General features: G+C 41.4%; 1 protein-coding gene across 3 annotated transcripts; it reads right to left on the bottom strand.

Annotated features, from left to right (window-relative positions):
- Positions 1 to 66: 66 nt before the first annotated feature.
- Positions 67 to 15,991, bottom strand: STARD3NL (STARD3 N-terminal like). 3 transcript variants are annotated; one of them, XM_072330106.1, is made up of 8 exons: positions 15,862 to 15,991; positions 8,569 to 8,865; positions 5,213 to 5,290; positions 3,795 to 3,872; positions 2,413 to 2,466; positions 2,177 to 2,294; positions 1,308 to 1,406; positions 67 to 135 (listed from the first exon to the last, which is right to left on the bottom strand). In XM_072330106.1, the coding sequence occupies exons 2-8, from the start codon at positions 8,791 to 8,793 to the stop codon at positions 83 to 85; spliced, it is 705 nt and encodes a 234-aa protein (XP_072186207.1). In that variant the 5' UTR covers positions 8,794 to 8,865; positions 15,862 to 15,991; the 3' UTR covers positions 67 to 82. The 3 variants fall into 3 exon arrangements, with proteins under 3 accessions (XP_072186207.1, XP_072186209.1, XP_072186210.1); XM_072330108.1 differs by lacking the exon at positions 15,862 to 15,991 and adding an exon at positions 15,450 to 15,754; XM_072330109.1 differs by lacking the exon at positions 15,862 to 15,991 and adding an exon at positions 15,609 to 15,750.
- Between the last annotated feature and the right edge of the window lie 10,393 nt (positions 15,992 to 26,384).

Below are 26,384 nucleotides of genomic sequence, written 5' to 3'. Positions count from 1 at the left end.
ATTTGAGAAGGAGCTAAGAAGAAATAAGCATGTAAGATTATTCCAGTGATACACAGAGGAACTTACCTCTTTTCCATATTTGCTATACAACTGGTTTTTCACTGTCTTGTTTCTCTTCAGATTCTTCATCAGATCCTGAAGAAAAAGAGACGAATGTTATTAATTCAGCTGAGATAGAAGTACTGGTAATAACCATGCCAAGGGATAAACATTGGCTGCACTTTTACGTCCTTTCATACTATATTCTGCTGTCAGTAGACTACTTCTACCAATAAAACTCAAGATAGACTTTACATCTTTAACTAAAATACATTTTCAGTTTTAATTATCAGTCGCTATTTTTAAGCCACATTACTCCCAGAGACCATGCTACTGCATACAATTCTAACACTTTCCACCTGAATAAGATTGCAGATTTACGTGGAATCACAGAAATGTTTCTTGACTGTAAGCTGGTATTGCACAGCATTGCACTTAAGATTGCTTTAATGCTTTGCCATCCCTAGATGGAGCTCTAAGTCCCTTATTATACCAAGACACTCAGCAACCACAAAGCCACTAAATGAGAAGGATCACTAACATTTATTTTTCAACAATGCAAGGTGGGCAAAAGCATCAGTAGCTATATGTGTATATTACTATTTTAGATGTACCACAAAGTAAAGCAGAGCTTTACAAAATAGGTTTTTATTTTAGGGTAAGAACACTGACATGGGATCTTGGGGTTCATAGCAGTTCAGCCCACTTAAAGAAAGTACTAATTTCCTTGAAATGCCTGCAAACACATTCTTCAGTACTGCACTATTGTTTATTGTTGGCTCACTCACCTCAAAGCTTAGCTGGAACAAAGTGCATAGTACACAGACTCAAGGCATAATTAATGCTTGCTCTCAGTTCAACACACTCAGTGTTTCACACAGAGGAAGCTTTTTATCATGAGAAAGGAACCTGACTGAAACTTCACTTGGTCTTTTAAGCAGTTTCAAGATCACTCCCTGCCCTAAAATACGGTAAAGCTCCAAGTTCAAGCTGGATTAAATAAACATTACTGCTAGCAGACAGAGGGCAGAAAATCAGTAGCCACATCTATTCAGTTGCTGCACCATTTTCTTTGAGACTATCTTTTTTTCTAATGCCTTTGGGGCAAGTTGGAAGACTCACTGTCTGTATTGCAATACATCTGGTAGGTCTTGAACAAAATGAATTACTGCATAAAATAATCTTTCATTTCAGGACTGTGAAGTACACTCTCCATTCATCCTCCTCCCCCTTACACTATGAATCTTCCCAAACGCAAACATAATTACCTGCTACAGATTCAGGAGGAGAATAGAACTGCCCATCAGACAGGACTCCTGGGTGAAGGAGAGCTGCTCGTTCGGAAGCATCCTGCGCTATCAAAAATCCTAACAGGATTAAAAACAAATTCCAGACATCATCTCACAGCAACTTAAGTACCAAAATCAAGCACCTTAAAGACTGAGGTACTGTATCAGTATTAAAAAACTGTTGACTTAACGTGCAGTTTCTGTAACTTCAGGCAGCTAGGAAACACAATCCAGCAAAAGAGAGGTACTGTACACAACTTAAGGAATTCTTCCTTCCACTCCATGAAAAGGAACTGCTAAGATGCCATATGTGAACTTATCAGCATCCACCGTCTTAACTAAATCAGAGCTCCTTATTCGCAGCTTGCATTCACTTATTTGTCTCAACACACCTCGTAAACCCTGCTCCTTTTGGCTCAATCACTAAAATCAGCAAAATGCAATATAGGTAATGGGGCTATTCTGGTGCATACACATACAGGACAAATCCAAAGGGGGTTGGGCAAGAAGAGAATTCATCTCATTCTTACTGCCATCAACAGGTCTCCTGTTAAGTAACAGGGCTAAGACGGCATTTTAGGCCCAAGTCAGTTAAATTTCTATGTCTTCAGCACGCAAAATTAGATACGCTCTTAAGTGCCTGACAAATACTGGTCTGGTCCTCGCAACTTTTAACTTTGCCTGCCTAAACAAAAATCCCACTTCACTGATGTCGCACATAATTACGTTTCTAATACAACTCATGCTTTGGTTTTTTTTTTTAGAAGCTGAAAATGCATTCTTCTGCCAGACAATATGGGACCAAACATTGCCAACTTCAGTGACTGAGGGAGACAACAGAAACTTACTGTTTTCTTCTTCAGCTTCTTGTGGTAACACTTTGAAGTCCAAGAACCAGGTTTCAATCCAGGCAAGTATAAAGGATATGATGGGCAGCACGTAGCCAAAAGCACCCTGTGAGAACAGCTAGAAGAAAAAAATAATAATATATATATATATATATATATAACATGGAAATTTACCTGAAGAATCTTGCTTTAAAAAACAAACGACCCTGACAAAGATGTGATTAGAATATATATACCTGTGAAATAATTACTTTTGCTAGTAAAAAGGCACTGGTCACCGCTGTTGTAAACTGAAAGAAAGAATAAGAACAGTTAAGACTAATAATTGGATTTACTTTCTCATTTCTGCCATTATCCAACAGTTTCAAATTGAAATATTTATCAATAGAAACATCATAGATTAATAAATCTTATCAAGTGTTATTACAATAACCTTGCTATTTTAGCTGTTATAATACAAACAGCTCCAAATGTTGATTTTCATACAGCTGATGGGCAGTTTAGGGACTACAGAGACGATAACACTGTATAAACTGTGATCTTAATCTACAAAGAAGATGCAATATTTTCACTCACTTAGATAAAAAGATCAGAAAGTAGATCTAACTAATTGGGAAAAAGCAAACAATAGCTTGAAATGCTTTTCGTTACCATCCAAATCAAAAATTTCACTTCAAATAACAAAATATCTTTGCACGAGGAAACCTGAATATTTTAATTCACATGCTCATTTATGAAAAATAAATCACTTGACACTCCCTGACATGGTTTAAAAATAGGAGGTGGCAAACAAGTACCTAAAAAAACCAAATCAAAACAGAAAAAGAATGGTGGACAAGTGTTACTCACTTCGAAAGGGCTTCTAACTCTTTATGTGTTTAAGTCCAGCAACTCTTAAATAACAGCAGGACCCAACAACCATCTGATAAGCACAAGTAGGATTTTGAGACCAACAGCTTCTTAAAAACACTCAGTGAAGCTTTATAGATCTATTGCTTACCACCATGAGGGTTCACTCTCATAACCTCAAAACCAACTGTTCAAGTTGGAGGATGTCAGTGGAAGAAATACTCCAAAAGTGAGATTTCTAAGAGAATAAAAGCATCTAAGACAATTGATTATAGTCGTCAAGAACTTCCTTTCTAAGAAGGGATGCATAATCAATAGTCTGTATGGGAGCAAGAAGCAGTATATGGGCTGATGCTCATGGTTGGTATATAAAATTCTAGCAACTAAAAACGTGTGACTTAACACATAGCTAATTTAATTCTTGGTGCAACAGACGCTAATTATTTTTGAAATATAATTCAGTATTTCCAGTGCAAATATATTTCAAGCATTAATAAGTCAGATGTTACAAATGGTTACGACTACCCATTCGCATTGGATTCAAAGTTAGTTTTCAACTTTTATTAACACGACACCTAACAAGGACCACATACACTATGCTATTAAATTCTTGTCTTCAGACTTTAAATCTTCCTAAGTGTTTAACTGGAATGAATTTTCATAAATACCATCAAGATGATTCTTAACATACAAACATTAAGAAGCATCTAAAAATTAGCCTGTTTGATCCATTCTAGTTGAAACTCCATTATGCTCGGCTACTACTCACAGCTATTGCCCACCAATGGCGCAGTCTGCACATTGCATATGCAAGTATTAACACCTTAAATCGAAAGACTGCCAGTAGCTATAGAGAAAGGAAAAAAAATATTTGTTGGTTAATTCAGAACAAAGAAGAACCACAAGATTCTCAGCTCACTAAAAATACTAACTGCTTACAAAACAAAACAGGACCATCAGATCTACTATTAAGAAATAAACCCGAAGTGGGTTTGCTTTTTAAAACAATATAATGTTCCATTTTTAGAGCGCAGAGATGACTGTATCATTCACATGGCTACAGAGACTCAAATTTACAAGCATGTGCAACTGCACAAATATAAATTATAAATATAAGCTACACAGAATATATATATCATCGTTTTACCCAAATGGAATCTAAGCAGTTAAATCTAGACATAGTTAATCCAGCAAATAACCTGAGCATCACTATGCAACTTGCCGATCCCACTGGTGTGCTACTACTGTGCAACAGTACCATTAAAAACTGTAAAGACTTCAAACATGCGACGGTATGATGTTTCTTTAACTTCTTTCAGCTATCAACTATCCCTTACAAAGATGCCTGCAGAACAAAGCTACTCCAAATACTCCGCAGTAAAGATGGATGAGTTAAGAAATTTCTAGGCTAGAAAATAAAATCAATAGCAGGCAGATGAGATTAGTGAATCAGGGAAGCTAACCCTCATTTTGCCTGCATATTCTCTGATACTAAGTACTTCTAACTTGCTTTCAAAAGATGTGCTCAGAATTCTTAAAATGTGGGGAAAAAAAAACACTCAAAAATGAAAAGGAACCTGGGACAGATATTGCCAGAGGCACAAACCTACTTAATATTATACAGATTTGTTTCAGAACATACAGCAGAAACAGAAGAAATTCTGTATAAGCCCACAACTCATTTGCAGAACTTGATGATCTAGCCCCTTCCTAGGGAATAAAAGTCAATTATCTGGCATTAGAAGTATTTAATCCTTGGTTCACAGGCCAACCTAGTAACAAGTCTCTCACTGCAACAGACTTCTGTGGAAGGACAAAAATGTCAATTTAAAGAAACTGATATTACAGTCAGAGGAGCACTGGCCTTCACCTCCTAATAAAGTCTCTCTGTGTTAGATTAGTCTTGTCCGTGACTTTTTTCTCTTCTTCCTTCTCTCAAAACAGAAGATACAATTTAAGCGTGCCAAAGCACCTCTATTGAAAAACTCCTTGAGAGCGAAGGACTGGGCAACTGCAGGACAAGGGATATTCAGCAAAAACTCTTCTGCTTTAAATTAGCAAGAAGAGACCAACCTTGTCACAGGACTCAAACCAGGAAATATTTGAGGGAGGAGGAAACTGGAAAACTCTACTTTTGCTTCCCCCCAACTTCCCCCCCCCTTTTTTTTTTTTGGTAAGAATACTTACAAATATATCAAAATATGAAGAAGAATAGTCATAATGTAGAACTTCTTTCTTTAAGGTAGTCTCAATGCCTCCCTTTACCTACAAAGAAACAACACGCATAGCTTTTATCACTTCAGTCAAAAACACAGATGTAAAACCTTAACTTAGCAATTCTTGATCGACGTACACAAGGATCATTAAACTAATCAGAGGAGATACATTCTAAGAAATCAATTTCAAAATTGTAGTCAAGAAAAGCAGATGAGGATGCCACATGATTTATCACTGTTAATAACCTGAGCTATATAAGCTACGTTTCAGACTGTCCTAAAATAAAAGCAAACAAGTTTCTGAAGGCAAAAGAAAATAAGCGCAAGTTCTCCTGCACAAATTCATTGAGCAGTTTTGCGTCTTAGAAGAATATAAACAGCTGATCAGAAAGCCACCCAGAAATTAGCTCTTGTCAGCCATAGGTTGGTTAACAGGCGATGCTAAAAATCTCTTGATTCTTCAGAACTTGAATTCAATCAAATTCATATAATTCATACACTTATAATCCATGTAACATATCTATTTTCCTTAGCAATATATGCGCTACATGTTTCCAAAGAACTGAACAAAACTGAAAAATACTGTCAAAGGCATAGAAGCTGTCATCATTAATTATGTGTAGGAGAAAGGCCTAAAGCAGGTTTAATTCTTTCATTTGTTTGAGGAGATTCAGAAATGCACCGTCCTTAGCCCTGTATCAGATGGAAGTGCTCATGATCTTTCTGTTCAAAACAGGCTACTAAGAAAACAGTTTAGGTTTCACTGGGTTAGAGACAAGAGGAGCGTCTTAGCAAAGAACCTTTATGTCCACATTCCATTCCAAAGGCTATTTGTTTTTAATACTACATTAGATAATTAAGCACTGCGTAACGTAGTTACGTAAAGCACTGGAAAACAACAACAGAAAGCTTTGAGTTTGATTACCATCATGCTTTCAAAAACAGGAAGCACCACAGCATCCCGCAACATCTGCTCACCATCTCAAAGCAGTACAGTGTAGATACTTTCATATTCTTTCCCCAACTACACTGCTGAATATTTTAGAACATTAATTTCTTCCTGCTGTTCTTCACACCAACCCCTAATTTATTCTTTCTTCTCTCCCTGCCCCTCTGTAGGCAGCTGACAATTGCCTAAACATAGCTTTCCATTGCTTGCTGGTCTGGACAAAGAATGACCATTTATTTCCAGCATAAATAAAGGAAGATTCTAGTGAGAGAGAAATTGTATGTATGTTGCTCATAAACCCTTGGAAAGTACTTAGGAGGAAACCGGAAGGGAAGATGCACACAAATTAGTAAACAGAACACTGGTGTATTGCACTTAAGGTCCATTTAAATAAGGGTTGGCTGGTCTTTTCTTTCTCTCCACTCTCTGGCATGACACCTCAGCCCTCTCCTATAGGATAAAGAAACTAAAGAACAAAAACACGACACATCAGCATTAGCTGATGACTGAGTTCTGAGTTCAGCAACCTGTTCTGCATGCATCAGCACCATGTTAACACAAGGATAAACAGAGAACCACAACACAATTGATTCACTGTTTGCTCCGACTACCAACGAAGCCACTCTCTGAAGTGATTAAAAACAAGTTATGCTTAAGAACAAGTGACAATAGGAAAGTCATATTTGCAGTAATTCTGAAATACCAGATGGAATCATAGAATGGTGTGGGTTGGAAGAGACCTTTAGATCATCTAGTCCCAAGTCCCATTAGCTGTGTATCAGAGAACAGTCCTGCCACAATGCTACTGAACTTCCCCACAAACAAAAAACAGTAGAACAGAACAAAAAAGAACTAACCATGCATGAAGTACCAGCTCACTTTCAATGTTATGACTGAGCAAGGCAAAAACTTGTTCTTCACTCTTGCACACATTGGGCACTACAAGGCTCATGGTTCACAGTAAGTGCCCCTTAAGACAAAGTTTTTCACAAACACAACCGCTAACTGATCTACAGATGTGTAATGCTACAGCACTCCAAATAAAGTCTGTAGCATTTCCTACACTCTCAAACATTTGAGAGCACTAATATGAAAAACTGTACTCAACAAGAATTACAAAAGCATATTTTACTCTTCCTAGTCACACAACCTCTAAAGAAACTAGCTTACAAAGAGCAAAAAGAAAGCATCAGAATGCAACATGCTGGTTCTTTTGAGCCATGCTGACTTTACACACTGGATACAATAGCCTTTCCACCTATCAAGATAACAGAAGTTACAGTCACAAAACTATCATTCAGGCAAGGTTTGCTTTCTCAGATTAGATTAGGAAGAATACTTTTCACTATATCAAACTGATTGCACAGTCAACTCATGAAATTTCATCATGTCAAATCAATAATCAACATAATTTATCAAACAAAAAAAACATTTACTCAAGATCTTTGTCACCAAAAAAAGGGACACCTCCCATTTTTCACTTACGCCTTTTCCTAAACATACTCTTTAGATTACAAGCTTCAAATCCAGTTCAAAAAAGCTGGATGCTACTATCACACAATAACAAAACTTCTGTCTTATTTACTTCTGGTAATTTCACAAGAACCATCTTGTTTTCCAAATTACAAATGCTGTTTTACGCATTACAAATAACAGGCAGCAACTGTGGAAGCTTATGTTGTTTGAATGTGTCCTACCATAAACAACGTATATTACTCTAAGTTCGTCTCAGATACAACATATTGCTGTAAAACAAAGCTTTCAGCCACTGAAAGTTTTTTTCAGGGACTAACACTTCAATCACTGACTCTGAGCTGCTAAGTAAAATAAGAACACCTGAATCCTAATAAAATTAACACTCACCAAACTGTCACAACCACCTACAGTAATACTTCTTGTTACATGCTCCCTGAAAAGCTCACTGGACTCTGAGTATTTCTTCAGCATGGTTCATAAGACTACATCAAAAGGTTTAATTATATGAATACAGAATGGTTTGGGTTGGAAGGGACCTCAAGGATCATGAAACTCCAACCTACCTGCCATAGGCAGGGCTACCAACCTCCCCATGTAATGCTAGACCAGGCTGCCCAGGGCCCCATCCAGCCTGGTCTTGAACAGCTCCAGGGATGGGGCATCCACAGCCTCTCTGGGCAGCCTGTTCCAGCACCTCACCACTCTCACAGTAATATAAACCATACACCCAATGACTAGAAGTAGATGCAGCTAAGCAGATAAAAAGTTCATAAAAGCTTAAAAGAATGAAACTAATTTCAACAGACACAAGTAGCACAGAATTGGGATAGATAACTTATTAACCACTCCTGAAGTGGATAAATAACTGAATAAAGACCAAGTGTACTGAAAAGATAACTCACATTTAATTCTATTATCCACAGCAAAGTTATAAATAAGAGATCAAAAGTAACAAATAAACAGAAAGTCCTTCTGACATCCGATATTCCCTTCTTCTCTCTGACATCATAGGACTCAATCCTTGCCATCAGGTGTGTTGCGTTGATGGAGTGAACATCTCGCAAGGACGGGCAGGATTCCACACTGCTACTGTGAGCATTTTCTGCATCATTTGGCACCCGATTCATCCTGGGTTTGTTTAGAGTAGTCTTTTTCCAGTTTCACCATCACTAGAATGCTGATCCATACAGGAACGATTTCTAAATAAAAAAGAAATCTGCGTTAGTCAGCAAAACCCCCAAATTCTACTATGCAATTTCATCTTACCATGTCAAGTTTCTCCCTAGGTAAAGTTTCAGTGTCTGACCACCCTCATGGTAAAGGAATGTTCCGAGTCTGACCCACCCCTGGTACAGCTCTGTGCTGTTCCTGTCCTACCATTGGTGCACAGGATCAGGGCCAGCATCTCCCTTTGCTTCCCCCTCTCAGGTAACTGCAGAAAGCCTCCTCCAGGCAGGAGGGCAGCCTGAGTGCCCTCACCTCTCCTCACAGGACATATTACCAGCACATCCAGACCTGGTACTACCAAAAGATTAGAAGTCCATTAAAACCAAGAGGGCTACAGTAAACAATCCATATAGCAAATAATCCACTAGTGAGTCTACAGACAAATTCAGCTGCTATCACATCCTATGTTGCCAGACAGAAAGAAAGCTATGCAACTTAATGGTAAAAGGTAAGGATGTCTCTACTGACTTCAACACTCTTTTAAAAAGATTATCATGTTCGTTCCTGATAAAACTCAAACTGACGGCTATACTACATGAGAAATGTCTTCCAAAACAAAGCTCCGAGGAGTTAATGTTACAAAAGTCTCAAGAAAGTGCCCTGAAACATTAATTTTATGCAAAATACTTGGAATAATAAGCTATATATGTGCTGTAATACAAATCACATCAGTGGGGTTTCTGTAACACTGCGGGAGCAACTTCTTGAAATTCAAGAACAAAGCTCTGCCTCTTCCTGTGTGGGCTGACTTTCAGCACACCACAAAATGGAAACAAACCCTTCCACTCTTCCATCCCAAGCAACAACAGCATTCCAGCTTCCACTATGCAAGAAAACGGGCAGAGAGAACATAGAAGGAAGAACAAACAGGCACTTGTAACACAGAACTGGACAAATATGAGGATACAGGGATGTGTGGGAAAAGGAAAGGTGGGGAAGGGTGTAATAAGTGCACAAGCCCGTGATTGCCCATGCTTAGGTCAAGTTACACACACAACCTTCATGCAGCTTTTCTTGGGCTCCCTGACAGAAGGGCCTCACCTCTGACTGCTGGGAAAGAGCTGGCCAAGGCAAAGCAAGCTAGCACCAACCAGCAGGTCACATTTACAAGCTAAACCAAGCGCAGGACTAAGCACATGCACAGAATGCCACCCTGCTCCAGCCTGAGAATGGCTTTCAAATCCAGCCCAAGTTCTTCTGGATCTCAGTCGCACATTATAGGAACGGAAAAGCTGGCAGGTCTTCTGCTGACCATAATCTTTGAAAGAGAGTGAGCAAAGCACCCTCGGCCTGAGAAATTACAAAGTAGGAATATGAGACTGAGTTTCCAGTTCCATTACGTGGAAAAAGAGTGAAGTTAGAAACTGTACTGCATTATCTCCTGCTTCATGATACTTCCAAGTAAGCTTAGCACAAGCATCTTCACTGCTGCCCAGCTCCCTCTCCTGTTAGCCCTACTTTTGGTGCCAGGATTGGTGCAGCACAGGAAGCACCAACCTCAGCTCTGTAACACATGCAAGGCATACACTGATTCGAAACTATAAACACTGCTGAGTACATGAAGAAACTTGGAAGTTAAACTTGTACCACATTACTGCCTTTTTCTTCCTTAAAACATACAAGGGAAGTACTGAAAGCACCTGGAAGTTATACATTAAGAACGTGAACATGAAGTAATTTCACACTGCTTCTCACCAGCTGAATTGTATTGATGAACATCTTCAGTAAATAACTATTTTGCAAGCCCTTTTATACCTCCATTCCAAATACCAGGCATTGAACCTTCTGCAAGTTGTATTTATCAGCTAGTTTGATAACATCCACATGTTATCTAAAGCTGCTGCCTAGGACAGCAAAGCCCATCGTTTAGCCATTCTCTATGCGAGGAACCATTTCAGCACAGTACACAGGAAAGCTGAGAGGAAAGAAGGTTAGCTCATTACATCCTCCAGGAAACTCCATGTCTCCTGCCCAAGGATTCTGAGTCACAAGGATAACTCCAAAGAAAGCTGGGCTGTGAATTTCCTTCATAACAGCAGGCTCACGCCTCTATCTCACTGCGAGCTGATCAAAAGGTCAACGCATTTAAGAGGGAAATATTCTGTCTTGAGATAAGAATTCACATTAGGAAGTTTGTGATATACTTTCTCCTCACATCTTCTGACTCCAAGGGATTATTTTTTTCCTTCTTAACTGCATATATTCACTTTCATTCTAAAATCTTCATCTGCATTCTTTTCCTACACTGACCCATTAAAGAGAAACAAAATCCCTTTCTTTTTTTCCTGCAAAGTGGCGAAGTCTTTATGTATTGAAATTGAAATACCTTATTAAAACACTTGCTAGTTAATGGTCATAAGCAAGGCTTCCAAACAGAGATTGAAGTTTAAAAGCTTACCCTAAAGAGAACAAAAGACATCACTTTTATTAACATCATTAACTAACGTGATGGAAAAGTACGGGAGCCTGTTAAATTTAGAGTAACTGCTAAGGATTGTACTCCTTCCCTGCCCCCAAGCCTAATGAAGAGCTATGAGCACAATGAGAACTTGGTTATATTTAAAGTCCCTGCCATTATTGTCACTAACACAAGCAAATGGCACACTTTTCACATGCATCAGTTTTACATACATCCTTGAGATGCATTAATGGGATGGTACTTTTCTACCACTATATTATTCCAGTTCTTCCATTCTACTGTACTTGTTTTACTTTATTTATAATGCTTGCTATATTCATGTATCACATATGAGCACCAACACAAATCTTTTCCTTTGCAAGTTAAAAAATGAAAACAACAAGAACAGATAACCGAGATGCCAGAAATGATTTGGGAAGGAGAAAAGAAAAAGCTCACTTGAAAGGCTATCGAGATCCGACAGATCACAAGTGAAAGTGAAAACATCATGTGGAGGCAATTTTAGGATAAGAAAACACTAGAAACACCAGCCTAAAAATATCAGAGGACTCCACTGAATAAAAGAGAAGCAAAAATTAACCATATGGATGCTGAAGACGAACAAAAAACCCAAACCAAACAGTGACTGACATCCAGAAAGGAGACTGAAGATACATCATTTTCATTGACATGTGATATTACAGCCAGCATTCAGCTTACGTTAGATCATCAAAAAGCCCAAAGAGAAAATCATCACCGACAAAATTAAAAGCAACCGCTTCAAATCAATATTAAGTAGATTATGTCTGAAGATCAGCAAGACAAAGCTCATGGCTGCACAGCAAACCAAGAAGCCCAGGCTCTGGGAAGTGAGACAGGTTAGTCTGAACCAATATAAATGTACCAAAACCAACCTGAAGCCTAATGCTAAAAAAAAGGGCTCCACAGACACCAGTTCTGGTAACTGCTCAGAGCACAGCCTGTATTCCCTCACAAAAAGTATGTCTGCTGTTGCTCATGTATTTCCTGTATTTCATTTGTCTGCTGCAGCTCTCCTCCTCTCCAGCTTGATGCTCACAAAATTCCTGCAAACTAGTAAAGCACGCCTTCCTACACTGCAGGATAAGGCAAATCAGCTCTGCAACAGCTACTTGCCATGTTGTCCTACCCCAGCAGGCATTTCATTTACATACAGTTATGGATATACTTCATCTTACAATCCATCCTCTATAGCGAGATCCTAACCAGTTACTGGAGGGAAACAAAAAGCATTTACATATTGTTGCATTCCACAGGCACAACACACTTTGACCAACGTAAAACTGAAAAATTCAGCTGATGCATGCCCACAAAATTCCTAAACCTAAGTACAAGGTGCTGTGTGTAGCTTTTTGGCAACAGCCTGGATGTTCAATGAAGCACCACAGCAAGAATTATGAGCTACAAATAAGTCTTCAGTTGGAGGGGTGGGACAAAACATTTCAGCACACAGGAAAACATGGTTGTCTTTATCTGAGTATTCAGATCTAGAGCAGCTCTGCCTGTGAAGGACAAGCCAAAAAGAACTATCCCAGCCAAAAGAACTTTTCTTCTTCAATACACAAAATGGATACAATATACTTGAGTACAGCTTGCACAGCAGACAAATTATTCTTGTACTTACGACACAAATCTGATTTCATACTGATGAACCTTGAAAATAACTTACAAGCAGGATTTTGAGAGGCACGTTACCAAGCAGACAGCTGGATGTTAGTCTAAACACAAAGCAAGGAAACTGACTACAGGCGTCCTGTTCAGAAAGCAAACTGAACCACAAATGTGTTGTTTAGCTAGCAGACTCCTATTTTGCTTGGCCAACTTCCTATTTTCTTTCACACGGGGTTCAATTTTTGTTTTCTATCAAATGATTCTGCAGTTTAGTTCCAATGCTACTTACTAAAGAGCTGTACTTGAGAACTAATCTCTGATTAAGGAAAACTCAAACGCTAGTTGTGCTTTGGTTGAAAGATGTTTCCCCAGTTTTCTTATACTTTGACAGTGATGCAACGAAAGTAATAGGGCAGCTGCACACATCTCACATACACACCAAATAGGGTTTTTCTCAGAGCACTGGACAAAGGTGCTGAAGAGCGCAGGACAGAGTTAACAAGCTACAAGGAGAAATGGAAAAAAATATATTAAATATATATATATATATGTATATATATATATCAGTCAAATATTTGGGTCAGTAGGACATCTGAGGGAACAAAGTCATCTTCCTGACCCAGGAACGAGTAACATATTCAGAAAGTCAAAGCAAAGTGTTCCAACCTTGGACTTATTTCTCCCTGCCCTGCAAAATGCTGCCAGCCCTCCCTATCATTTCACTTCTTGCTCTACAAGCGCTGAGAAAACGGCAGAGCAAAGTGCTTGTAAATTTGGTACTGGCGATGCCTTGCTTTTATTCCCAACTGCCACTTCCACCTCCGTGTTCCTTCCTAACAGCACATCCCAAACATATGACGTCTAAACATGATGAAGAGTGGCTTTGTGCCTCCACACCGGCATGCTCAAACTAGACTTGGGAACTGGCCCATGAAAGAACAGGTCCTCAGATTTAAACCAAAGCGACTTGGAAAATACACCCCATGACAAATTCATGAGACACCTGGAAACATACCTGTCTGGAGTTCAGCTTTTGTTTAATCAGAAGTGTGCTCTTAAATACACAACCCTATTCCATTTAGAGAAAAATACGACTAAACGACAAATAAAAAGGATGTGTTATAACGTGTTCCCTTGAGACTCAGATCTCATTTCCACTCAGGATATTTAACCACTTCAAATTAAAAACTAGAAGCGCGTGCATTTAATCCTTGATAGCATTAACAACACCTGGAAGTCCTCAAGAAACATGCAGATGTGGTACTTCAGGACATGGTTTAATGGGCAATACAGGTGGTAAGAGGATGGCTGGGCTAGATCATTGGTCCTTTCCAGCCTTAACGATTCCATGATTAAGTACTTAGAACATACTAAGAGCAAGCACTTTAGTTACAGAATTGGTTAAGAATTTCATTTGAACCCAGTACATTCCAGCACAGATGTGTATCTGAACCTTCAGCATGGAATACTTCCAGCAAGCTTCCACATAATTACCTAGTTCTTCTGTCTCTGCTACGTAGGTGTTAACTCCTGATCTCTGCAACGATGCTGTTTGAGGGCTCCAGTTGGTAACTGTGTAGCTGGCCTTACATGTCAAACATGATGACTATGAGCTACACATACTGGTTACTAAGACTTTTTTTTCCCCTCAACCTTGATTTCTGATATTATTCCCAGCTGTGAAGCAGAAAGGTAGTACTAAGAAGCTGTCTTTTCAATATGATTGCCAAGAACTTCAAAATAAGAACAATTTTTTAGCTGACAGTAAAATTAGAGTACATTCAAGAAGCAATGCATTCATGACTCTTTAAAAGTGACTCAGCTCTGTTGTTGGAAGCTGCTGGCTGACTATGTGAAATCACAGCCTGCTGCTGTCACAAGAGTCATTTACCATCACCACCTCATCAACCTCTTCTGCAAAAGCACTGGTCATGTTTTGCTCGCTCACTTCACTCTCTGAATGAAATCCTTTAATTCTGTCCAGTAGAAATAATGCTTGACCCTATAGAATACTTAAATAATGGAGTTATTAAAGCATCTGGATAAGTACGGCTGTCTGATGGCATTTCAAATGGTAAAATGTGTTTTAAATACGTTCTTTCAAGCAAACAAAGGTGTAGAATAACAAAGTTAAGAATCCATACCGTAGGACAGGCCACTGGTATCCTACCCAAAGCATCTGTCACTGAACACCTACCAAAGAAAAAGGATCACCCAGCACCTGGCCTACTTACAGCTCACCAAAAACCTGCTAAAAACGACACGAATCCTTCATAATTATACATGTTCTGCCAGCGTTAGATTGGCTAACGCTCCTCCAAGACATCAGGACTTCCACAACGAAATGACAGCAACTAACGCTGATCGCAGCCCTCCATCACCCCACAGAAGCCAAGGTGACCAACACGCACGGCTGACAGCTGCAGGCCTCCCCGCCCAGCACAAACCCCAGCACCGCATGCCCCCGTTCGCTCGCACTGTCACCAGCCGGACACGCAGCTCCCGCACCTCTCCGCAGACGCCCGCGTTGCGCTCGGCTCTCGGAATTGACAAAACAAAGACAGAAAACGTGAAGACGAGCCGACCAAACCACGGCAAGCAGCCGGGACAGCCCTCACACCAACTAGGGGGAAGAAAGGGGGCCGCCCCCGCTTCGCGCGTCACCACCTCCTCCTCCTCCTCGTCCTGCCACACCGCAGCGCGGAGCCCCACACCGGGCGCTGCCGGGCGGCCAGGGAAGGCCCCAAGGGCGGCGGCAAGCGCTGCCCACCCTTCTTCCTTCTTTCCTTCTCTCCCTCACGTAGGCGCGGGCCGCCCCCGCCCAGCCTCGGCCTTCTCGCCAGGCCGACGGCTCTCGCCGCGCTCCCCCCGCTCCCTCTGGGAGTTTATCCCCCCGCTGCCGGGCGGCGGCACATCCTACCCCGAACGCGTCGCTCCGACCGGAGTGAGAAAAGCCGGCCGCGGCCAAGCAGCACCGCAGGCCCCGGGGACCGGGGGGCGGAGCCAGCAGCAGGAGGGCGTGACTGACCCTTGCGGCTCCGCCCCCGCGGGGGTCCGCCTTCCTGAGCGCAAGATGGCGGTGGGGGTGCGGGTTGGGTGTCGTGATTGACCTCCGTGTTTTAATCCATGAGTCCCAATTTTATTTTGACTTTCCACTCCAACTGAGCCTTTACTTTATAGTGAAGGTTACATATTGTCTGGTTCTATTGGAAATAACACCTCAAGACAAAGCAGATCTCATCAGGATTCCACACCCACCTTGTGATAGTGGCCAATGGCCATCCTGTAATAGCTAATCCTTTTGGTTCCACGTTACAAGCACTATGTGGTAAGATTTTTGTGCTAATTCCTCATGGCGTGAGAGTCATGTATATCTGAAGTCTTTAGGCAACCAGGTCTCATGTAACATAAAATGACACAGGAAGGAGTCAAAAATTGTGGTGCAACACTAGTTCACCTGCATTGCTATGAGAAGATGTAATATATTTCAAGAAAAAAACATTATCTTGCTTCAGCGTGTGCATTTCAGCAAGAGCTTCATTTAAAAGGGAATACCTCTAAATGTTAATGATTCAGTGAAAACAAGCAGCAAAGCAGATTATCTGTCACTGGCCTAAATTCTACTTAAGCTCCTGCATGATGTTATAGCAGAGTTCTTATATTTACACAGATTAGGAGAAGACAATCCAGACATGACTGGAATTGTTGCGAGGATATGCCAGAAACTCAGTCATCCAGGCAGTTAATAAATGTATCCTTCCCTCTGGGGAAACACATTCTCTGTTTTAATTGAGGCCCAAAGCTTCTCAAATGTGACCATCCTCAGTTGAGGAACCTTTTCCTGATGTCCAACCCATCCTCCCCTGTCACAACTCCATGCTGTTCCTTTCTTTGGGTCCTGTTGTTGTCACCAGAGCAGATATCAGTGCTGCCCCTCTGCTACCCTCATGAAGAGCTGTGGGCTACCATAATGCCTCCTCTCAGCCTCCTCTGCTCTAGGCTGAACAAACCAAAGGACCTCAGCTGTTCCTCATACGTCTTGCCCTTTAGACCCTTCCCCATCATCATGCCCAAAACCACACCCAGTGCCGGAGGTGAGGTCATATAGAGCATGGAGCACAGTGGGACAACCTCTTCCCTTGCCTGGTTGGCAGTGTGGGCCTGACACACCAGCTCTGGGTATAGTTGGCCCTTTGGGCTGCCAGAACATGCTGCTGACTAAGATTCAACTTGCTGTCAAACCAGAACATGACTGATTTTGTTACGTTGCTTTCTAAATCTCTAAAATATCCAATAAAAGCAAAGAAATCAGAGACAGGTTGAACAGCTCCTGTTTATGGCATCAGAAAAATGGACTTAATGCATTTTTCTAGTTGAAACTACAGCACAGCCTCTGGGACACTGCTGACATTGCAGAGCACTATCTGGGTATACACAGCTACTGCTGCATAGAAGCCATGCTACTGAAATCTCAGAGTATTTGCAAGAAATGGTGACAAACTGGGAAGAGTTTGCTATTTTCTTTTGTCAACACTGCTTGGGAAACTGATTCCTGCCCGCTCCACCTAGAAAACTAGAGGGATACCAAGGAGGCCAGAAGGGAGCTATTCAGGGACCACACAGGAAAGGGGAGGCAAGGTCCAGGGGAGGAGTGACCTCCTTTAAATACAGTTTTCTTTGCTTCTGGTCTCAAATTCAAACACTTGTGGCTCTGTGCAGGACCAGCAACAAGTGCTGGTCAGTGACATCTACTCTGGTTGCTCAGGCCAGAGGCCCTGGGTGCTGCATAGCAATGTCACTGTGATGTTTGAGCATTTCCCAGAGGAACCTCCCAGCAGTTCTGTTAGGTTCTGCTTGCCAGCTGGCAGGGAGAAGACTGACTCATCACAGAAATGCCTCAAACTCAGACAAAATAAATAAATAAATAAAAATTGAGCCACCCAAATCAGAAACATCTTCTGTTTCTCAGCCATAGAAGGTAATTGAGTCCTCAGGCTCCCTTTCTCCTGATCCTTTGGGACAGGATCAATGAACAATTTGGGATGCTGCTTCAGCATGGATGAAGGAAGAAAAGAACTCACAAACTTTTTCTGATGATGAGGAAGCCAAATGCTTATCTCACATTTCTTCTAAGGAGAGCAAAGCCAGCATCTTCTCAGCCCTCAGCTTTCCATAGAAAGTCTGGCAACTGGTTGGAAATGATCCATTTCAGATGCTTTGCTGGGGTCATGGTGGAAATTTGGTTGTTTAAAAAGATGAAGAAAGGTTTCAGCTTCAAGTACTGGAAAGGAAAGGACCTGTGAAAGAGTTTCGGAATGAAAACATGAAAAACTTCATTCACCAACTTGATCTGTGTGGATTCACCAGAATACACTGTGACTTATCCATGTAATTTTACTTTGATTATCTTCCTCTGTTTTTTATTTCAGTTATTGTACTAAATATCACTTCTGCCTTCCAGGCAAGTATTTATACTTAGGAATTGTCATTACTTTTCACATAAACATAAAGGCTTCTGAATCTCAGTAGCAGCCTGTGTTAGAATTACTTGTCTCCAAAGCGTTTTGATGCAATTTGCTTTGTATGTTGTAAAAGCAAAAGCATCAGCCCTCTGTCACCACACACTGAAATAAAAGCACATTTAAATAAAGTGTGATTGACATTTAGCCAATTAGCAGCATAATTCATGAAAACATATGCAAAGGCACTGTTAAATTAGGCCTCGTGTCTGGTTATCAAACTACAAGAAAGCGCAGCTTTACATCTTGAAAGTGTAACCTAGGTGAGTAAATGCAGCCTAGCATTCAGTACTCTAAGGCCTGCTGTGGGCTGTGTGTAACCACTAATGTCACAAGTAAATACTCCTGCACACGCCTGACCAACTTTTTTTAAGGGAAAAAATGGTATAAAAGAAATAAATGGGATAACTAATCAGCTGAGACTCAGGCCCCACGTACACGTATGTGCACAGAACCAACCAGCTATCACTTTAATGGGTAAAAGGAGATCTCTGCCTCTTCCTGGGTGGCCTATTGCCTCTCATCTGCTGGTGTTGTCAAAATGCTTTCTTACACAATTTTGCTGGGGAGAAAACAGTATTTGTTCTGCTTTTCCTGCTCTTCAGGGTCCGTGAAACCTCAATTTTTGAAGCTTATAATCAACTTATTCTCCTGGGTAAGAAACTGAGAGATTTATGGATTTACATTCAGTAATCACTCTGGTAAATTCAGAAAGATTGCATTATATGGAAATTGGCTTTGAAAGTCTCTGTTTATGAACAGATAAAAACCAATCAACCTCATCATTGTGATGCTTTCCCCAGAGAGAATGAGCTGAGTGAAGCCTGTTGATAAAAAGCTCGTTTTTCCAGGCGGTTTGGTGGTATTTTCCTAGCCCTCCATAGATCTGAGTATAGGGAGGGACAGGCAACATTACATCATGTAAGGATAAACTATGCAGTTTCTTAACAGCGCTTCACTAACCAAAGCATTCCTCTCTGTCCTAGTGCTGAAGTTTGCATGTACACAGAGAATGGAGTGCCTGCTTCTCCCTCCAGAGGCACAAAGCAGGTTGCGCCTGGCTCTCAGTCAACATTCCACTGAAATCATCACCTTGGATTGTGTTCCCATGCACTTATTACAGGGCATAAAGGAAGGAGTGTCTGCAGTCTTCTGCAACAAGCAAGTGGAAAGAGAAGCACAAGGTCAGGACTCATCGTTTACATCCTAAGGCCTTCCTCTTTTAGTATCCCTTTGCTTCTACTTAAGTTTCCATTTTCAGTCTTCAGGTCTGTTCCTCAGTAAAAAGTGTATGGTATTAATAATAACAGGTTTTTCAATGTAATAAATAGGCAGCAACCAGAACAGGATAGCATGTATGTGTTCTTCTTAACACTTTTAGTCTCAGTTTTACATTCTCTCTCCCAGTGGAAAGACAATCAGGGTTTTCTTCTCTGAGGGATGGAGGAAATTATATTCCATATTCAGAAGATGGTTGATAGATAGTAGCTAAAATCTAATTAATGTTGCTCTATTTCTTTCTAAAGATTCCTTAAATGCAAGTGGGATTCCGCAGCATTAGGGGGCAGCAAGAAGGGCACCAAGCAGTGGCAAATAAAATCTTAATGGTACCCTTTAGGAGGAGGATCCCTCTGTGATTGGAAGGGAGAAAGATGGCTTTGCCAGGGGCTGGGCCATGGTACAGAGCCCAGGCCCACGCCGAAACTGCTGTGTGGGTGCTCATCACAGTGCAGTGTTTTGGTGCAGCCAACAGGTGTAAAGGCTTCACAAGGAGGGCAGGGCACTGCCCTTTGTTATCACTGCTGGCGTTGGAACATTGAATTGTTCTTAATATGGCTAATGTTCTAATATGAAGGAAGGGCACTGCAATGATTGTCTCTAATGTGCCTCATTATGTCAAGGAGATGAATGTCGGATGGATCACTCTATGATGTGAGGCCTTTAGGTGTTTGTGCTATGGAAAACAGCCAAAATATGTTGGTCAGTTCATGTAACAGAATGCTCACAATAATCCTGTAATTCAACATGGTTTCTAAAGAGAGACACAAAGATGTACCAAGTCACTACACCCCCAGATCTCATCTGAAATCAAAGCAGTAGATCTGCCTAAACGCAGTTGAGGATGTGGTAGAAGGTTTGCATTCCTGTTCTTGACTGATTCTCAAATCTCACGCTGCAAACCCACATCCAAATATCCCTAGCTAGCTCTGAGTGAATGCCTACAGTAGTCTTGCTGGTAAGCTCCTGATGTCTCCTTCTCCATCAGGAAAAGTGAGGTAGGTTGTACTTGAGGAGATCAGATAGCAATCTAACTCTATTATCTCTTGGGGAGGTGATCAAGCATTTCTGCAGTAGGGCAGGAAGAAAATCTATTGATCAAGAAGTTACAAAGAGCCTAGAGTTAATCTTCTCACAGAGCCTACCTATTACACTTCAGTCTTATAGATGATGTTAATACCTTCTTTGGTGATGTGGCTCAGTGTTAAGTGAATGAACAAGCCAGTGCAGGAGCTTTACGTTCACCCTGTGGCAAGAAAAGTGGAACCAAGAGCCAAAGTCCAGTATTTGTCAGGCATTCAGATAAAGCCTATTCTTTTCTAAATCTGGATTTGAGATGACGCAATGGTACTGGTGCAGTTGGTGATAGCTGCTTAATATGCAGCACAGCAGCTGTGCAGCCCTGTTCAGCAGATTTCAGAGCACTGCTCCATTAAAAGACTGGCGCCCCACTTTGCAGGCTCCTCTTGATGTGAATTTACATACATACCTTCTGCACATCTTGCCTCAAATATTGAAAGTCCCTACATTTCTAACACATGCATGAATCAAACTTTGAAGCCTTGTGCTCTGAAGAGAACCTCTCCTTCCCACTATCTGATGCTAAGGGGTGCGTTATTAGACCCAGCACTAAGTGGTTTGATAGAAATATTCTTATTTGAGCTCTTGCCCATCAGTAAATAAAGCAAATCCCATCTTAAAGATAAAAGCTTATTGACTTGGGAGGAAGAAAGAAATGCTTGTGCTTTAGTTTCAGACAAAAGACCACTTTGAATTTCTCTTGGCTTTATTAAAGTGCTTTGAGCAAGCAGAGTGCTCTGGGGCAATTTCACAGGCAACCTGTGATTTTTGGCCACGCTCGCTCATGTGTTCTCTCTCTGCAAACTCTTTGTCTTTTCCCCTTTTGCTGCCTTATCTTGGTAACGCATATTATGATCTACTAATTTACCCCCATTGATTCCTCTCTGTTTCCACCTACAGAGGGCCAGTTCCTGTACATTATTTCCTTTTTCTTTCCCATTGAGTTCCTCTGCCCTACTAAAAGTTCTTCGCCCACAGTTAGAGTTTACTGGACGCTTTTAGCAAGAGGGCAAACTGGGGGTTTAACTGCCCATTGATTCCACCAACACAAGTTTCTTTGTGCACAGAAATATACCTAGTGAAATTAATCTTGTGAATGTGCACATAAACCAAATAAGCATTTGGTAGCTTCGTGAAGTTTAAAAAGGGAGACCTTAAGTTTCCCACTCATGTGACCAGTCTTACCGAAACTGAAAATGAGAACTAAAAATGAGAAAAACTAAAAACCAAAAAGAAAAAGAAGTCCTAGTCTGAGGTTTTTAGTATAACCCTTTGGTATATTCTATTCTACTAAAAGAGGAAATATGTTCTGATTACTGTACAGAAACTGCCCTGCAAGCAAGACAGGGTGTTTCACCAAGCTGGACATACCCCAAGAATTATTTATAATGATAACCCTGCTGACCAACAGAGCTAAGTGCAGTTGCAGCCTTTCATAAACAGGCTTACAGATATGGTACTGTCAGCTGTAATTGCCTCTGCGGACAGTCAGTGCATCTCAGGCTTTAAAGGAGTGTTAATAGCATAATATTGACAAGACAGTGACCATTTCCCGGGTAGTTTACATATGTGCACTGAAGTATATTAGCCCCAAAATATACTCCATAGCATTTTCTGAATGTTAAGTACACAGAAGGCTCGACGAAGAGCCGGAGTGCGGCCGTGGGGCGTGCAGCTGACCCCCCCTCCTGGCCAGCCGGCACGCTGCACCGCGCCGAGAGCCGCCGGCTGTCGGACAGCTTCTGTCGGCCGTCCGCAGGCAGAGACGTGAGCAGGCAGCGCGTCTTTGTAGAGAGAAAATCACTTACCAAGACGGTGTATACTTGAGAGAAAGGTAAGTAGCGTTACCAGCTTCAGAAATATAGTGGAAACATGGAATCACAGAATATTCCCAGTTGGAAGGGACCCACAAGGATCACCAGTCTAATTCCTGGCTCCATACAGGACCACCCACAATTCAAACCCTATGTCTGAGAGCATTGCCCAGAGGCTGTGCCCACTGCCCTGGAGAACCTGTTCCACCTCCATCACCCTCTGGTGAAGACCCTTTCTCTAACACCTAACCTGACCCTCCCCTTCTTAAAGCTGATGAATAAATTCCTTAAAGAAACCATTTAGTTTGTAGGGACCATAAGGACAAAGTGTTAATAATTTGAGAAAATTAATGTTAAAGCTAATTATTGCCATTACAAAACAATGTGCTGGGTATGGCTGATTAAAAATGGAAAGAGGCTGCCGTCCTGCTGCTGTGCTGAATCCTACCCTGCACTTCAGAAATGGGGAAGAAGGTTCTTATGTCTCAGTTTGCGACGCAGGGGCTTTGCCTTGCTGGGAAATCCCGCCTGTCACACTGCAGTGTGGTGTTTGGCAGGCAGCTGTGGGTTGCACTGTCCGTCACCAGCTCTGTGGGAGCTCAGTTTGTTTCCCTAGATGTGTTTTGGCTGTTCACTAGTTTAGGTAACAGCAAATTCCCTTTCCAGCACACAGGAAAAGCTGAGGTCGTTACCTCGTGGCACTGAGCCCACAGAGCTCTGTCCCCCATGGGGACAGGCTTTGAGTTTGAGCTTGTAACTTACTAACTGATGGCGTTGCTGCCAGGGCTGTGACCTCACTTGCACAAGACTCATTTGCCCAGGAATGCCTTGTCAAACCTGCCCTCAGAGGCCTCCTGCTCGAGCAGCACCTCATCCTGCTGCACACCAGGAGCCAAGGGGATGCATCGCCCCCACACCAGGGATGCTGGAAACATCCCTTCCTGTTCCTCTGCTGGCCTCTCGCTGACACTGGGGCCATGCTGCAATTACAACACGTTCCCCAAGTGCACTTCTTGCTGGGAAAAAAGTTGTCTTGTTCTTTTTCTTTGATTGCTCACAATGGAAGGAAACTCACATGCAATTAATGGAGGAGGATTATTTGGCTCGAAGCTGGCACCTGCTGCTGTACAAAAGCATTTACAGCATGAGCCTTTTCCACAATGGGCAGTGACTGCCAAGACCAAGATCTCTGCAAACCTGTGAGGTACTGAGGTACTGGGACTGTACTTCACCTGAATCTGTAGGTACACTGTCAGGGAAGGGGTGCAGGAAGTCATTCATCCTATGTATTTTACACTGAAGGACAGAATAGCAAGTGAAGCATCAGATGAAGAGCTGTGTAGGACACTATTGCAAAGCGAGGCTAAACATATTAATGATCAACTGGTCCATACAGAAATAGTAAGGAAAATAGAGGAGGTATCCCTTAGCTCCCCCAACCTTCTAATTGCAGATGCTGGAGGAAGAAGGGAGAGAATGCATCACAGACATTGCTCTTCCTGAGGAGCATCTGCTATCACTACTGTTGGAAACCACAGTAGACTGCATGAACCATGGCCCTGACCCAGCTGGGTGTAATTTATGCTCTTATTTTCCCATATTCTTAACAGCTGAGTGTGTGCAGAGAGCTCAGGCACTGATGTAGGACCTGTCCTTTAAGTTAACGATAAAGCGCAAGTCCTGATCGGCTGTGTTTATCTGTTCTTTACAGAGTTCAAGACTTGTTGCCTTACCCCACTTTTGTTCAGCCCTTGTGAACCTCCTATCTTTTTGTAAGTCCTGCTCTCAGTCTCTCATATATAGGGTGAAAGGAATCCATAATGTAGTATGACTGTTTCTAATGCTGTTGCGGAAGTAGTTATCAACACTATGCAGGTACTTCATACTGGTTGAACTACCCGTATTCTACCCCAAGTTTTGAGCTACAAAGCATAAAACATTATGAAGTATGCATCTACTTTAATAGAGATTAAAGCAAAGGGGAGGCCTAGAGTCATATTTCACTTATGGCTTCTGACCTGGGGTATTTTCAGAGCTACAGGAGAAAGGCAAGCATCTGTTTATGCTATGGACATTTAAGATATTTTCTCAGAAAGCAGTACTTAAAGGTACATTTTACTCAAATCAGTAGACTCCAAAGGCAATGTTAACTAATTTGCAGCCTACTAACTACTTCTAACCTTTATGCTTCCATTATATTATGCAGTGGTTCTCATTTTCTGACCTATCTTCAAACCTCTGGGTTATTGAGCAAGAGGAGTTCTGTTCTCCAGTCTCAGACACAGCACAGGAATAGCCTTTGGAAATTACCCAGCTTGTTGGGCTGGTGTTCCTGGCTGGCAGAGTCAGAAGCAAGTTAAGGAATAAGAAAACTTCCCAGAGACGTGGCTTGATAACACCTGAGCTGACTAATTTCAGCACAAGTCAAGCTCCATAGCATTGTGATGAGGAAAGTGGTGCTGCAACAACTGAGTTTATCTGTGATCAGAGAGGTGCAGAAACATAGGTATACCTCTGTCTGTGAATGATGACATAAACATCTGTATGCATGCAGACCCATTCAGAAGGCATTTAAGTACCCCTGTGCTTGCAGTTGGAAGCGTGGGTCTGTGTCCCAGGCACCAGATTACAGCTGTCAAAGGGAAGGTCTTGTTGTCCAAGAGCAAAAGTCCTTATCAAATAGATGTTCATTCTGAAAGAGCATTTGTGAAGAAGGACTGTAGTTGTTTTTTTTTGTTTTCTTTCCAGACTTTGGGATCTGAGCCTAGATATTTTTTTTTTTTTTTTTTTTTTTTTTTTTTAATGTGTTGTACAAGTAATGGGAGTTCTGCTCTGCTTAAAGCTAGTGTTTGCCTTTAGAATGAGATCTGAGATGATGCAAACAGCAGCAAACAATAAAACAGAGGTATCTATCAGGGCCAAAGTAAGCTTACCTAATGTCCTCATGACCTATGCCATAAGTCTAACCAGAACTTTTCCCTTCCAGTTCTTGAAGACAGAAGTCATAATATATCTAGGGCTCATCTAGGCTAAGAGGAGTATTTTAATTACTTGAACCTGTGCTGAAGAGTCAACTCTTTCCCTTGCATTTCAAATTAAGTGAGAACTATCTGAAAGTTGACAAGAACAGCTCACTGGCAACCACAGCAACGCTACTGCTTTTCGAAGGAGTATCAGATTGTTTCAGGTGTTAGACAACTCACATGGAAGAGAATAGCAACTATGAAAATACAGGTGAGGTACAGAGAGCAGAAAGCAGGATGAGTCCCCAAGGACTGCTACTACCACAACAGCAAGGTTCTGAATCAACATCTTGAATTGGCTCATGAATACCTCAATGCCTTTTGACCTGTGTGTCCCAGAGATTGTTGTTGGGATCACTTTCATATTAAAAATGAAAGCCTTACAGCATCATGGCAACATTTGTTATCGGTGCTCTAATATCACGAGATTAACAAATGCATCTGGGTGACTGTTCAAGGATGACAAGTTGCCAAAGCACCGAGAATATAGAAGAAAATCAGTGGAGAATAAATGATAAGAATAAATAGAATTCTTCAAGAAAAAATTCTATCTAATAGGTACCTTAATAAAGAGAAATTAATCTTAGCACATTTAATCAGACAGGTGGCCATGCAAAATGATGGGCCTTTAAAGGAGATGACCAAGTTGGAATAGTGTCTTCTATTAATGTCTTAGTGATATCCGCTATCAAAGCAGACTAAACTAAGCCAGCCATCTGTTAATATGAC

Source organism: Excalfactoria chinensis, chromosome 2 (assembly GCF_039878825.1).
Source record: "Excalfactoria chinensis isolate bCotChi1 chromosome 2, bCotChi1.hap2, whole genome shotgun sequence".
Classification (NCBI taxonomy): domain Eukaryota; kingdom Metazoa; phylum Chordata; class Aves; order Galliformes; family Phasianidae; genus Excalfactoria; species Excalfactoria chinensis.
The sequence above is the reverse complement of the archived record's forward strand: the minus strand, read 5'-3'. Positions and strand labels throughout refer to the sequence as shown.

Excerpts from the sequence above, each read along its gene's own strand:
- STARD3NL (XM_072330106.1), bottom strand. The coding sequence starts at position 8,793 with ATGAATCGGGTGCCAAATGATGCAGAAAATGCTCACAGTAGCAGTGTG. Across the intron at positions 2,467-3,794 it reads GCCATTGGTGGGCAATAGCT|TTTACAACAGCGGTGACCAG; the intron begins GTGAGTAGTAGC and ends TCTTTCTTTCAG. Across the intron at positions 1,407-2,176 it reads AGAAGCTGAAGAAGAAAACA|GATTTTTGATAGCGCAGGAT; the intron begins GTAAGTTTCTGT and ends TAATCCTGTTAG.